The sequence below is a fragment of the Microcaecilia unicolor genome, chromosome 5 (assembly GCF_901765095.1).
Source record: "Microcaecilia unicolor chromosome 5, aMicUni1.1, whole genome shotgun sequence".
NCBI lineage: Eukaryota > Metazoa > Chordata > Amphibia > Gymnophiona > Siphonopidae > Microcaecilia > Microcaecilia unicolor.
Genome location: NC_044035.1, coordinates 312,672,357 through 312,688,249, shown reverse-complemented (window position 1 = coordinate 312,688,249; position 15,893 = coordinate 312,672,357). Strand labels below are relative to the sequence as shown.

The following is a 15,893-nucleotide window of genomic DNA, read 5'->3' as shown; positions in this document are numbered from 1 at the left end:
GTAACCTTGGAGGATGTAATGGGTCAGTTCAGCAAGCTGAAGAGTAGTAAATCACCGGGACCTGATGGTATTCATCCCAGAGTATTAATAGAACTAAAAAATGAACTTGCGGAGCTACTGTTAGAAATATGCAATCTGTCCCTAAAATCGAGTGTAATACCGGAAGACTGGAGGGTAGCCAATGTTACTCCGATTTTTAAGAAGGGTTCCAGAGGAGATCCGGGAAATTATAGACCGGTGAGTCTGACGTCGGTGCCGGGCAAGATGGTGGAGGCTATTATTAAGAATAAAATTGCAGAGCATATACAAAAACATGGACTGATGAGACAAAGTCAGCACGGATTTAGTGAAGGGAAGTCTTGCCTCACCAATCTAATGCATTTTTTTGAGGGGGTAAGCAAACATGTGGACAATGGGGAGCCGGTTGATATTGTATATCTGGATTTTCAGAAGGCGTTTGACAAAGTGCCGCACGAAAGACTCCTGAAGAAATTGCAGAGTCATGGAATCGGAGGTAGGGTATTATTATGGATTAAGAACTGGTTGAAAGATAGGAAGCAGAGAGTAGGATTGCGTGGCCAGTATTCTCAGTGGAGGAGGGTAGTTAGTGGGGTCCCGCAGGGGTCTGTGCTGGGTCCGTTGCTTTTTAATGTATTTATAAATGACCTAGAGATGGGAATAACTAGTGAGGTAATTAAATTCGCCGATGACACAAAATTATTCAGGGTCGTCAAGTCGCAGGAGGAATGTGAACGATTACAGGAGGACCTTGCGAGACTGGGAGAATGGGCGTGCAAGTGGCAGATGAAGTTCAATGTTGACAAGTGCAAAGTGATGCATGTGGGTAAGAGGAACCCGAATTATAGCTACGTCTTGCAAGGTTCCGCGTTAGGAGTTACGGATCAAGAAAGGGATCTGGGTGTCGTCGTCGATGATACGCTGAAACCTTCTGCTCAGTGTGCTGCTGCGGCTAGGAAAGCGAATAGAATGTTGGGTGTTATTAAGAAGGGTATGGAGTCCAGGTGTGCGGATGTTATAATGCCGTTGTATCGCTCCATGGTGCGACCGCACCTGGAGTATTGTGTTCAGTACTGGTCTCCGTATCTCAAAAAAGATATAGTAGAATTGGAAAAGGTACAGCGAAGGGCGACGAAAATGATAGTGGGGATGGGACGACTTTCCTATGAAGAGAGGCTGAGAAGGCTAGGGCTTTTCAGCTTGGAGAAGAGACGGCTGAGGGGAGATATGATAGAAGTGTATAAAATAATGAGTGGAATGGATCGGGTGGATGTGAAGCGACTGTTCACGCTATCCAAAAATACTAGGACTAGAGGGCATGAGTTGAAGCTACAGTGTGGTAAATTTAAAACGAATCGGAGAAAATTTTTCTTCACCCAACGTGTAATTAGACTCTGGAATTCATTGCCGGAGAACGTGGTACGGGCGGTTAGCTTGACGGAGTTTAAAAAGGGGTTAGATAGATTCCTAAAGGACAAGTCCATAGACCGCTATTAAATGGACTGGAAAAATTCCTCATTTTTAGGTACAACTTGTCTGGAATGTTTTTACGTTTGGGGAGCGTGCCAGGTGCCCTTGACCTGGATTGGCCACTGTCGGTGACAGGATGCTGGGCTAGATGGACCTTTGGTCTTTCCCAGTATGGCACTACTTATGTACTTATGTACTTATGACCCCCTATTATGACGTGTTGGCTGGCCAAAGTTCAATGGCCATTTCTGTGTGGTCATGTCATTGCCTGGCATGTTCTTCTGGTGGCAAAGCAGCCACGCCTCAACAGCTGCCTATTCAGAAGTCAGCCTGTCTACACCCTGTTTATTCACAAAAACAAATCAAGCCACACTTGACATACATACGGATCACTGACAAAGATGGCTGGATAAAGGAGCTAGGCAAAAGCTGACTTCAATGTTACTGCAGGTGATCAAAACTGATAGTGGATCAGGTCAATCTGGATTTCTGAATTTTCTGGATTCTCAGGCAACCCTTCTGCATCACTCTCCCGGCACCGCCCCCCCTCCCCCACATACACACACGATTATGCCTCCACCTTCCTTCCCTCCCTCCTCACATGATCCTGTGTCTTTCCCCCTACTCCCAGCCCTGCCAGCTTGCTCCCTTCTCTAACCTCAAATCCTGAAATCACAGTACCAGAGGCAGCCTCATTCACTGGCTGCCTCCAGCATGAACCAGGTCTTTCCCCTCTGACCCACACCGCTCCTTTTCATGCAACTTCTTGTCTTCGGAAGGGGCGATAAGGGTCAGAGAAGAAAGGCCCAGTGCATGCTGGAGGGAGCCAGTGAGTAAGGCTGCCACTGACCCTGCAAAGACTTCAGTACTTGAGGTTAGAGAGGGAGCCAGCGAGAAGGTCCAAAAGTGGGGGAAGGTACCAGATCGTGAGGGTATGGAAGGAGGTGGGGGGGGCCTTGGGGTCCACATTCTCAGCATCCGGATTTCTGAACTTCTACTGTACTTTTGATATCTCTCTCATATACAAATGTCATGTCATTGATTTAATGCAAATAATTGTCTTGTAAATGTAAATAAATGTTGCAAGCCTTCTCCAAAAAATAATCTACTTCAAGTTATGCATTCATTATCCTTGGGAAATGGTGCAGGGAAGAAAGGCACAATACAGAACTTCAGCTGAGGTTTCAAAGGAGAAGAGTAAAAGGTGTTAAAAAGGTCTGTTAACAAAAGTATGTAGATTTATTCTCAGTAAAATTAAGCAATTCCTCATCTTACACATAAGCTATGCTACAACCTACCACTTTAGAATTCTCCTTATACCGGAAGGCAAGCTGATATGCCGCAAATACTAAGGGAGGTAATGTGAAACGAATCCGCTGGTTTCCACCTGCTCCAAAATGTTTCCGAGCCGTGTTTAGAATCTAAAATTAAATGATGAAAGAAAATTAAGTTTAACTGGAAATTTGAAGCATAACTAGCACAAAAGGAAGAACAATTTTATTGTTATGCATAGGACAACATTAACAATGAAGTCTGCGTCCTCCATTTATGTTTTCTCTCTTTTCAGGGAATTCAAGTAAGACTGACTTAGGGCATTCTTCACACATCAGGAATGCACAAAGACCTCATGAGAAGAAGATCCATCAATTGGTCAGCGTAAGGAATACTCTTCACCATGTGAACTTGATTTCTCACGAGTCCTAGGGACAAGACTAGAGCTAGTGTTTGAGCATTCCTATGAGCTATAAGTCCCACTAGGTTATGGAGCTATCAACTCGTGTCCTCAAGGACCATATGCCGATCAGATTTTCAGAGTAACCACAATATGCAAAGTAACCTGGCCCTGGAGTCAAGTATATGCAAATATAGATACTGAATGCTCACTGTGGGTATCCTGAAAATCAGGTTATCAAAGCCCTTGAGGACCAGCACTGAGAAGACCTGCTCAAAATCACCGTAAATACTTACAGTGGGCATGAATGTCACTGACTGCACCTTAACACGCTCAAAAAGAATAGAACAACACAAACAAGTTCTTTGCATTTTGCTTGTTTCATTAACACTTAGTTTTCCAATCCAATTTTTAAACCCAATTTTTTAAATCAGAAGAGTAACAGTGCACCACAGAATATAAAATATACATTCTCTATTGCCTCAGTTTGACTTTTTACTGTACATCCCCTTGAATGAACTCCTTCAAAAAGGCAGTAAATAAATCAATAAAAGGCTATTTCACAGCATATTTCTGCCTGTCAAACAGCTCTTGGGTATGACTGTTTCCCCAGAAGGTGATATAGAAACATAACATATTGTCTTTTTCCCCTCATGAGAAGAAACTGCTTTTTAAGGTTCATATTTTAAAAATGCATTCATTTATTGCTGGTGTGATTACAAATAACAGGATTGAAGAAAGAACACGAGAGCATGTGCTCACACTCAAAACAAGAGTCTGCCAGAGGTCCCAGCTTCTGCTCTGCAAGCACAACAGTACTTTTCTTTTACCACTGAAATTAGTTAAGCCTAAGCAAAAAAAAAAAACTGCTTTTACAATACTGGAAAGGTTGTTGCTGCATTGTGCATACATATAATACTAAAAGCTATAAAAGGGAGTAAATCAATCAACTATAAGCTTAGGAGAGTCAGACCAAGCTCCGCCTGCCACTTCCATCTCCTTGGTTACTGATGCTGTGTGGGGTAAAAACCAGGGCTGTGGAGATAGTACACCAGTACACCAAACCTCCAACTCTGATATTATGCTATATATACAGTCCTAATACAAATACAAAAAACAGTATTAAAGAAAGTCAACAGAAAAAAAAAAATACACTTCCAAACATAACCCACTATTTACTGAATTGGAGAAAGACCTCAGTAGTTCAACACAGCTGTCATACAAATTATTTATTTATTGGGATTTAACCGCTTTCATGAAGAGATTCACCCAATATACACATTTAACAGCACTGAAATTCAAATAACAGAGATATAGTATGATGCAAGCATAATAGTGATGGAATATCTAATAAGCACACAATTAGAAAATTTAAATTATAGGCTTAACTGTGGAAATATAACAGCATTATTGCTCAGAAAATACTCAGTCAACCTCAGTTTTAATCAAATGTCAAAAATAAGAAACTTGTTGTACAAATCATGCATAATCAATTGCATAAGCAAGCTTAAACAATATATTCATACAAGTTCACACCTATCCATATCAGTGTAAACTATCCATTCACTTATCTTCCCTGAGATCTGTCATGAGCTCAGGGATTTTGGTGAAAATCTTACAAACAACAATTAAAAGTGAAACTGATCAATAATTTGCATATATTCTAGGATCTTTCCTTTCTTTAGCTATAACAGTAATAGTGGTCTTCTTAAATTATGGTGGTGGTGTTCCCAAAGTCTGTGATTTCATTAAATACCTCTGTGAGAAATAGAGCAATCTGTTCCTTTATGTACTTATTTAGCTCTACAGGGAGACCATCTGGTCCCAAAGCCTTATCACTCTACATAACTGATACTGCTGAGAACTCCATCTATTGCAGTGGTTCCCAAACCTGAGCCTGGAGGTACCCCGGTCAGTTAGGTTATACTCATGAGATAGATTTGAATGCAATGGAGGCAGTGCATGCAAACCTGAAAACCTGACTGGCTGGGGTGCCTCCAGGACCAGGTTTGGGAACCACTGATCTATCAGGAAGAGTCTGTCAATCAGTTCCTTGGCAACGTTATCTAGATGTGGGATATCTAAGCTTCTCAGCCACTCATCAATACACTGCTCTGTTGTGTTTAATTGGAAGAAGTGTATATCTCACCATAGAACTGAGCAAAGGAAGCCGCAATTTGCACTGAACAAGTCTGAAGATCTTCCTGCGAGTCTAATACTTTAATCACTTTCTTTAGTATTGACATGCCTTAGTTGCTATAGTGATAACCTGTTACCTTTATTAGAATGCTTGTAGAATCTCTTACAGTACATTTTGTTCTTTAGGAAAGGTAGAGCTGGGAAACGATCCAGCATTGTAGTACACTACCCATTTCAAACATTTTTTTTTTTAAGATTCTGATCTAAACCAAAGTTTGCAATATAATGAATACAAGAAATACTACCTTTAACTCTATTTAATAGCCCCTCTGAATGGACACAACCTTGTAAGTGGTGGAGGGGCTTCCGTGTTTCAATGACTTAGAGGGCTATGCTGAAGGGTTACCCATATCAGACAGGCCTCTGAGGAGAAACCAGACAAAGAGTGTCCCAAACTGGAGGATCCAAGATGGCGTCGAGGGAGGACGTACGTTAGTTGAGTTCCCGTTTTACACCAGAATACCTGAAGAAGTAGGCATGCTCCCCAGAGAATGGGGAAGAAAAAGGCAAAGCCTGGGGTTCCCACCACTTCTCAGTCTACTTTGGAGAGATTCGGGGTCATAACGTCGGGGATATCGGTTCCTGCTTTGGGGAACAGCAAGGCTTTATTGCCGAATCTCAGTGGCGAGGGAGTGACTTTGAGTCCCCCTGTTGGCATGACCTCTCCAAGACCCGGAAACAGTAACACTTCGCTATGGAGGTCGACAGTGGAAATGCCCGAAGTGGGTTAGGATTCTCACGCGATCCGAGGAGGTCCTGGCGCAGCACTGACTCCGGATAATAAACCAACTGGGGGATTAGAGAGTGAGCTCTTCCCCCCAAAGATATCTGGAGCGGTTTCTGTGGAGAAACTGGACCTGGTGAAGCCAAAAAAATGTCATAATGGACGCACTATGGGAAGTGCTGTAGAGTGTGAATAATTCTCTTCTTCAGATGTCAAAAATTTTTCAGGAATAAATATGTGATTATATCAATACTTATCTAACAAAGTGGAAGTCCAAGATATAAAAATAGAGACTTTGATTACGGAAATGGTTTCTCTATGAAAATCAGTTAATCTGGTAATGAAGGACAGTCATGTTTCTTGTAAAAAAGTGGAACTTCTGAAGAACCAATTAAGGGAAAATAACTTGAGAATGATAAATCTTCCTAAAATACCCTATATAGAGAGTTATATTACTAGTGACTTTTGCCTTTGATTTAGATAGGAACAATGTTTTGAAATTGTATTTCCGATACATGGCTGATAGTTTTTTGGGTTCAAAGATAAATATATTTCCTGATATATCAAAGGAATCGCAGACTAGGAGGTGTGAACTCTTGGCTTTTAAGCCAAGAATCATTGCCCTAGGTGGGACCTTCCTAGAGCGATTCCTTTGTGTTTTATTTCCTTATTACTTATTTGTTGAACCCAATAAATTACAAGAGTTTCTGGAGTTAAAAGAACAGATGAAGAACCCTCTGCAGCAACTTCCTTTAGTTACCACTGTACCGGCTGCAATTACCAATTAACCTTCCTCCCTCAGAAAATATGAATTTGTAAGATTAACCACTTGGTGTTTTTTCTTATTTTCTTTGAGATTGTTTTCCTGATCTTGGATCCCCCAATTGTGGACAATTATATATATTGTTGTGAGAAAATGTATTTTCTTTTTCCTTATATTAATTTCTGTTTTTCCTTACATTTACGTGATAAATGTGAATGTAATTATAAAATGATAAATAAAAAAAATTAACTCTATTTAATACATCTGATTGACTTCAAATATTCCCCACGGTGACAGATGGGGACAGGTTAGATTTCTGTCCCCGTGCAACTCTCTAGCACGGATGCCACTGGGGATCTTCTTGGATGTCGAGAAAAAGAATTATGGCCAAATTAAACTCCTCAATTGTGAACAGTAAAAAGGGGCAGTGTTCAAACTGAGGTCAGTGTTCCAGCTTAAACATGTCTAGCAACTCACGAAAATGGAAAATTTAAGAGCCAAAAACACTACAAAAAATAAAAAGGGAAACAGAATAAAATTAGGAGTAAGGAAAAAATACCCACACGGGAAGGCACTTCAGATCAGAGAAAATTTCACACAGAGGAAAATACAATGACATGTCCTCCATGATCCTCCTGCAAATCAAAGTTTAATTAGAAAGATAAATGTGAAGAAATTATACCAAATACTGTTGGTCAGGATCATCTGATCGCAAAAGGTGAATAAATCTTCCCACAAGGCTCTGCTCATCAGCAACGTCCTCAGGATCAGGATCTTCAGCAGGCTGGTCAGGCTGGTCTTGAATCAACGTCGACACCAAGTTCATAACGGCATCAACCTGTTCAAAATGCAACATGAAGCCATAAGGTCAGAATTACTACTGCAATTAGGCATTTGTACTGAGATGGTAACACAGCTGCTTCAACAACTGCAAAGGTGCACGTTGTACTGTGACATATTGAGGCATATTTTCAAAGCACTTTGGGAGGCTAAGTTCCATAGGTTTCTATGGAACTTTGGGAGGCTAAGTGCTTTGAAAATGAGCCCCATTGTCAGCTAAATTCAATGTTCAATTCCAACTGACTCAACACACCCCAGCAGAGCCCTGTCTCCATATTTGACAGCTGCCAGAAGCAGCAAAAAAAAAAAATCCTGCCAGCCTCCAAAAAGAAAAATGTGATTTCAATAAGCATGTGGGATCGCTTAGGAACAGGAAGAATTAGGGGTTACAAAGGATGGGAAAACTGGATGGGCCATGTGGCCTTTATATGCAGTCATGTTTCTATCTAATAACTTATCTTTAAATAGAACAAATGTACCACAATAGGCAATACTATATATGCCAGAGCCATCTTTTGTGATAGCTATAATAAAATGCTATTTTAAAAACTTGATTTGCTTCCTGTAATTTAGTTTTGCAAGTAATCATTCCTTATGATTAAACACAAAACATCTAATTTTCAGATTTCTAGTGGTGCCTCACGACTGAAGTGTATGTGCTGAACCATGCCTTGCAATCTTTCTTAGGATACATTGGGGTAATTCCATCTTTCAAAGAAAAGTAGAAACAATATCACAACTAGATCTAGGGCCTTTCTATGCTCCTAATATGTGGAGTGGAGGAGTGGCCTAGTGGTTAGGGTGGTGGACTTTGGTCCTGGGGAACTGAGGAACTGAGTTCGATTCCCACTTCAGGCATAGGCAGCTCCTTGTGACTCTGGGCAAGTCACTTGATCAAACACTAACAGTGGTCTGCTGTAGTTAATATATAATTTTGTCTATTTACGTGATTTTATTTCATCATGTTTCTGATTGGATTTCTGTGAATATGTGTATAACAAGAATATTTTAATGTAAAACCATCCAGATGTTTTGTGATACACACATTTTTTATTTGTACTCTAGGGGATTAAAGGTTCGTGGAGTTGTTTCCTTATATACAACATAATAAAAATGTAAAGTAAAAAGTGTAATATCAGGGATTCTAAACCTAGTTCCCCGGAAACACCTAGCCAGTCACGTTTTCAGGATACCGATAATGAATATGCATGTGACAGATTTGTATATGATGGAGGTAGGGTATGTCCTGAGGACTGGGTTAAGAACCCCTAATGTAGAGGCAGGGGTTAAGCTGAAACATGCTGGGTATTCTGTGATCACATACTTTATTTTTTAATCAAGCTGTTACATAATTTTTCTTCCCTTTCTCTTACACTTCATTTACGTTTTTACCTGTAAACCACTTAAATATCTTTTTAGATTGGTGGTACATCAAATAAAATTGAACCGTGAGGGATGTAAATGGATGCTTTAGAGTCTGTGCTCTTGATTTCTTTCTTCCTTACTTCTTTGGTTGTTTGGGGGGTTTTTTTTCTTTTCTTCATTCTCTTCCCATAATGCGAACTGTTGATATACCTGTTTTGTGTGACTTTTTTTATATGGTTGTTTCTTTGAAGATTTCCTTTTGTGTCACTCTGAGATGTAGAATTTTGAGAATACTTTAAGTTGGTTTCCAATATGTCATCATCTTATATGTTTGTTGAATTGTACTTCAGTAAGGATTGGTAGGATAAAGATTATTGAGCAACCTAATTAATGCCTCTTTTTTAGAAGGGGAAGATTCTGGACATGTTAAAATGTTCAATTCGACTGATTCTACATTGTACTGGCTACCAGCTGTATACAGATGCAATTTATGTGTCTTTTTTATCTGATTTTTAGAGAAACTCTGTCTTAATCTTTACCTGTTCCTGAGATACAATCTCAGTGTTGTGGTCCAGTGCACTGCTAAGCACATAACAACTCATGCTCTTCCTAGACTCGTAGTCAAAATACTCGAAGAGGGGATGGAAATGTTTAAGCTTCAAAACGGTCAAGATGTTGTTGTAAGTATCAACAGGGATCTTTAAGAGTCTTGTTAGTTCCTTTGAGACAGAGCTGCTTGTAGCAATACTGAAAGAAAAAAAAAACAGGACTGGAATGAACAGTGGTACTAAAGATCAACCATTCATTGTTTTCTTACTACTTTTTTACGTAGAAATTCTACTAAAACCTGCTGTGAATAGTGGAAATTGCTTTCTATTTTCCTACAAAATCTCTATGTGGCTTATTTCTTCCTACTGCTCAAACAATGCTGTTAGTGTTCAGCGCCAATCAATCAGGTTTTTAGTCATCCTCTTTATCTCAAGTCATGAGAGGATAAAAATCAGTAAGTATAACAAAACAAACAAAACAGTATAAATTTACTCTGTCAGTTCATCAGCATTTAAAACAAATTCTTCAAAAAAAAAAAAAAAAAAAAAAGAGAAATGAATGCATACCTCTTATTTGATGGTTAAGAAAAATCTAAGCATTAAGCCCCTAATTCTATACGCCTGAACACACGACTTTAGGCTTAGCATGCAGAGTCATGTTTGTAAGTTATAGAATAGTGTCTGTTCCATGCATAACTTAAGTAGCTGCTAATTGGAATTAACCACCAATTACTGGCTATAATTGGTGGTAGCTGGCACTAATTAACAGTTACGCACATAATTGTCTTTAGTTGGGATTCAAGAAATTGAGCATTCAAAATCCATAGTGTGCAACAGAGTGTGGTGTGGATTAGAGAGGGGAACAGGTGAGTCAGAGGCGTGCACAGCATTTATGTATTACAGTGCCTGACAGCAGTTGGTAGTAGGCATTTACACCAGGCATTGAGCTAGAGCAGAGTTGTCCAATCTCAGTCCTCGAGGGCCACAATCCAGTTGGGTTTTTAGTGTAGCATGATATGAGTTATTGATTTTGCTGGATCAGATACCAATATAAAAATACAGCTTTAAAGACTTATTGGGACAGAATCTGATAAACTGGTCTGGTTTTCATTTCACATCCCCCTTCCACCTGGACTACTGATAACAAAATCTAGCTGGGTGTATACCTAAACCCATCAACACATCTACTACACCTAACAAAAGACTACACCTCCACCTATTCTCAGACAAAGGCTAAGCCCATCTAAGCTCAATCACTCTCAGACAATGGACCACCAGATGTCCAGATGATGTCATTAAACGTGACCCGTTACTAAAAATAGATGACTACAAACAGATGAGACCAGTTACTAAAAATAGATGAGACCAGTTTACTACAAAAGGGGTTGGAATTATCTCTGCTGGGTGCTCGCTCTTCCTCCTCTGGACACTGGTCTCTCTCTTTGGACCTGCCTCCTGTCTCTCTGCTGGACTTCACACACACCCTGATAAGAATTCTCCAACAACAACTACACTGTGCAACAAAAGACTTCTGTTCCAGCAAGGATCTCCTTCATTACTCCAAACAGCTATCAGCAGACTCTATCAAAGTGAGTTACCATATCCAGCATAACTTATAATTCAGACTTGATATCTTGAAAAGCACATTTCCACTTGTGATAAGATTCTTAAAAACTGCCTCTCTCTCTCTCTTGTAACATTATTACATTACCTGTATTGTAAATAAACCTTTTAAAGTTAAAGACATGGTCTTTATGTTCTGAGCACATGTCCTTAAACCTTGCAGTGCAGGTCAATGTAATTTAACAAATATAATATTCAATTCCCCTTTTCTTATATATTCTTATGCTTATTATATTACCTTATAGGTAATTGGTGGAGAATAGATATATATTATTTCTTACATCAGGATTTCCCCAATGAATACGCATGAGATCGATCTGCATACACTGCCCCCATTGTGTGCAATTAGATCTCATGCATATTCATTAGGAAATCCTGAAAACCCGACCTATCAGGGGCCGAGGTTGGACACCCTTGAGCGATACAGTAAATGCTTGCACCTAAAATTAGGCGCTTAGACTTATTTTAGTATTCTATAACAGCAATTCTGCGCATAATTGCTGATACAGAATTCAAGCTATGCGTGAAGCGTACTGGCATCTAACTTTGGGAAACCTGTAGAGAATTACTCTCTAAATGTACAATATATGATTAAGTTATGCATTATATTACCATAAACTGTAAAGGTAACAGGAATTTAGCCAACATTAATTTCACAAAACTTCAGTATCTGAAGAAATATCTAAACATTCAGAGGTATTCCAGCAGCAGCAGGTTTTCTCAGATTGCAAAAGCATTTGGACTCTGGCCAATTAAGATTTACTTCTGTGCATAATTTTTGCACATGTCCAAATTCAACAAAATTCAGACTTGCGTACACTGAATTGTTATCTTCTTAAGGCAGCAGTACTAGCTAGTTTCTTCATAATAATATGTTTGCCTGGTTAGCTGGTCTATTGTTTGTTCTTTTGACCTCATTCCTATTCTTTGCTGTTTTAATATATGTCTTATACCTATATACTACTTTGGAATTTAAAAAATAAGGTACTGTGGCTTTTTAAGATTCTTCTATCCTAGGGGAGTGAGGGATATGGGGCTCTAAGAGAAGGGGATGAGGTTTAGGTTGTTTATTGTTTTATAGGTATGTTGATTCTACACACCCACATTTTTCTTGCTAATTGTGATTGAGAAGCTTATCAGTAGATGTGTTAGGATATGCATTTGCTGTATTCTCAGACTTATTTAATAAACTATTTTTTAATTCATTTTTCTTACATTCCACATACTACAGCAAGCCTTCAAAAAGCTCATCCTAAAATGAATCCTCAATACAGTATGTTTGAAATTAAAATATATTCATTGAAATAGATTTTGAATTTAAATTGATGGCATTTCAAACTCATTTAAAGGAAAGTTAATAACAACATACTTGGAAATTACACTGATGTGCAAAGCAACTATACAGTGTGAATCAAAATGGCAGCAGCAATTTAATGTAATTTATAATAGTTGGAGTGGTTAGGTTGGACTGGCTTTCAAACACTTGAAACACTTCTCGTCTGGAATTAAATCAGCATGAAAAGAACTAACTTTTTTTTAACCATTAACTGAAGAAACTTTTATATCAAATCCCATCCCTTTCTTCTTTCTGGAGTGGAGGAGTGGCCTAATGGTTACTGCAGCAGGCTGAGAACCAGGGGAACCAGGTCCAGTTCCCACAGCAGCTCCTTGTGACTCTGGGTAAGTCACTCAACCCTCCATTACTCTAGGTACAAATTAAGTACCTCTATATAATATTCAAACTGCTTTGATTGTAATCAAAGAAAGGTAGTATATGAAATCCCATCCCCTATCTCCCCCTCAGACTTTCCCTTTTATTTGTATTTTAGATTTGGTTGCTGCTTATTGTATATTTTGGTTTGGAAATGACAACAAACTGGCTGGTGATATATTAAAAAAATGTTAATAAATCCAATAAAATAATTACCAGTGCTGCTATTTTAAGACTATCTAATATACTTTAATAGGATATCAAGTGAATGCAACATCCATATCAGCTCTACTAGGTCCGTAGAACTAGAGGAATTATGTTTAATATAGTTCTACTGGACCACGTTCTCACTTGGTTTATTTTCACATCAGAAACAATGTGAAACAGAGAATATAGTAAGAAGCAACTCCTAGGAAGACAAGAGGGTATCGAGAAATCCAATAACAGATTACTACCCTAATATAATTTTGACTACTCAGGCTGTCTGGGGCTAAATTGCTGAGAAGTTCAGTCTTGTCTCAACAGCAATTACTTGGCCAGATTCAGGGCACAAATGCACTGCATTCTAGTGTAAATCACTGTCCATAGTTGTTGCTGAGGAGTGACATTCAAATGGCTGTGCTAGATGAGAAAAGGACTACAAGCACAGTATTTCAACATGAAGGATTCTAGAATCAAAGTTCGATAAGGAACCTGCTCTAAATGAGCTGGAAGGACAAAAGAGCAAATGAAAAATTTCAGACCCAAATGTATTTATTTTTGGAAGACAAATTTGCTTCAGCTTTGGGCATGGCCATGACATTTGCCTAGCCCTTTGGTTGTTGACAGTGACACCTCACTCAACTTCCTTCCCTCAATAATTTCAAGTCAAAATGCTAAGAAGGACCCACCCATTGCACTGGAAATGGACACCAGTGCAACCAGCCTCAACTCAGAGACCCATTTGGGCCTTACTGTCAAAGGCAGCTATTTCAGGGAGGACATGGGTCTCAAGTATCAGCTAAGATCACCCCTTCTCTTGACACTGATGTCAAAGCTGCAGCATCACATTGAACGAAGAAGCACTCCAACTGTTCCTCAAATTTCTGCATGAGCTGTTCCTTGAAGGCTGTCACTGATAAAGGTGAATCTAATAAACGGACAAGTTATTTTGTTGCATGAAATCAGGACAAATCAATAGGAAAGTAAAGCAATTTCAAAATCTCATAAACAACTTAAAATGTGATCAGTTTATAAATCCAAAATATATTTTCAATCTTGGGCTAAATAATTTAGGACCATCGGAGGTAGCTTATTTCAGGCAAGTCTTAAACAGCAAGACATGTGGCTCATTCAATATCTTCATCGGTCCCTTTTTAAAAAAATATTTTACTGCATCAAATCATTGTATAAAGGTGAGGTATCAAGCAGCAGTGGCCATGTCCTCCTGAGTCACTTTGAGGTATATCAAAACCGGGTTCTCGGGTGAGTGAAGGCTGTTGCATCCTCTCTGAAGGCATGTAGGATGAGCAGTCCTCACGTTGAGAACAATGGTGAAATCTGTGCTCTCGGAGCCATACTTTGATGGGAAATTATGCTGGGATGTCCTGCACTAAGCTCTCTCAGCACACTGAAGATAAGGCTGAATCCTTTCTCTTCTTCAGGTGGACAGTTGAGGTGTTTGTGATAATAAAAAAAAAAAAAAAAAAAAAGAAGTTTGACTGGCTGAGATCCTGTGTGATAGCAACAGATGGAGCCAGGCATGCATGCAAGGTGAGACTACACCAATGCTTCTGGAAAAGGTTGCTGGGGTACTGTTTCCCATGTTGGGCTCCACTGGTGACAGCACCCAGATGCAAGGACTTTTCAATCCTGTTTGTCCTCAACTATTTTAATTTTATAAATAGAAAAGATATACTCTTACTAGAGTCTAATAGAAATTATGCTGAAAATATTGAGTGAACCTGAAAAGTAAATATATTTAACATGTGGATTGCACCTTACTTGCTAGTTCTGAATCTGTCATTAGGCACTTTTGTTCCAATGTTTACTTGGGCTACATACTGATTAAAAATTTTAATCACACAATTAATCATGATTAAAATTATTAAATCACATGAAATAAATTGTCCCCTTTACATTTCCTCCTGTACAGTGTAAAATATAGACGAATTCTCAAAACGTACACATTTCAAATCACTAAGCTGTTGTATAGTGATTTTATTTTTCTAATCTTGTTCCCTCCTTCTGGTTCATAAGAACATAAGAATAGCTATACAGAGGCAGAACAATTGTCCATCTAGTCCAGTATCCTGCTTCCAGCAGTGGCCAATCCAGAATCTCAAATGTTGAAAGATTTCATGCTACCAATCCCAGGGACAGAAGTAGCTTTCCCCATTCTCTCTCAATAGCAGACTATGGACTTTTCACCCAAGAACTTTTCCAGACCTTCTTTAAACCCTGAAATATTAGCCGCTGTTATCACATCCTCTGGTAACAAGTTCAAGAGCTTAACTAGTCGTTGAGTGAAAAAAAAATATTTCCTCCTATTCATTTTAGAAGTTATATGATAATACTTTGAGTGTCCCCTAGTCTTTGTACTTTTTGGAAAAGTAAAAAAAAAAAAAAAAGTAGATTTATTTTTACCTATTCTACACCACTCAGGATTTTGTAGACTTCTATCATACCCCCCCCCCCCCCCCCCCCCCCCCCCCCCCCCCCCCCCCCCAAAAGCCATCTTTGCCAAGCAGAAAAAGCCTCAACTTCTTAAGTCTTTCCTCATATGAGAGAAGTTCTGACCCTTAATCATTTTGGTCAATCTTCTTTGAACCTTTTCTAATTCCACTATATGTTTTTTGAGATACGGTAACCAGAACTACACTTAACACTCAAGGTGAGGTCACACCATGGAGCGATAAAGAGGTATTTTAGTATTCTCTCTTATTTTCTATCCCTTTCCTAGTAATTCCTAGCATTCTGTT

General features: G+C 39.1%; 1 protein-coding gene across 1 annotated transcript in view; it reads right to left on the bottom strand.

The window, feature by feature from the left end:
• VPS35 (VPS35 retromer complex component) overlaps positions 1-15,893 on the bottom strand; it is a 131,323-nt gene that overhangs the window by 28,823 nt on the left and 86,607 nt on the right. The window contains exons 11-13 of the mRNA XM_030204390.1: positions 9,591-9,798; positions 7,529-7,684; positions 2,787-2,909 (exon numbers count right to left, since the gene is read on the bottom strand). Of these exons, the coding sequence (XP_030060250.1) occupies positions 2,787-2,909; positions 7,529-7,684; positions 9,591-9,798 (487 nt within the window). The remainder of the gene's footprint in view (positions 1-2,786; positions 2,910-7,528; positions 7,685-9,590; positions 9,799-15,893) is intronic.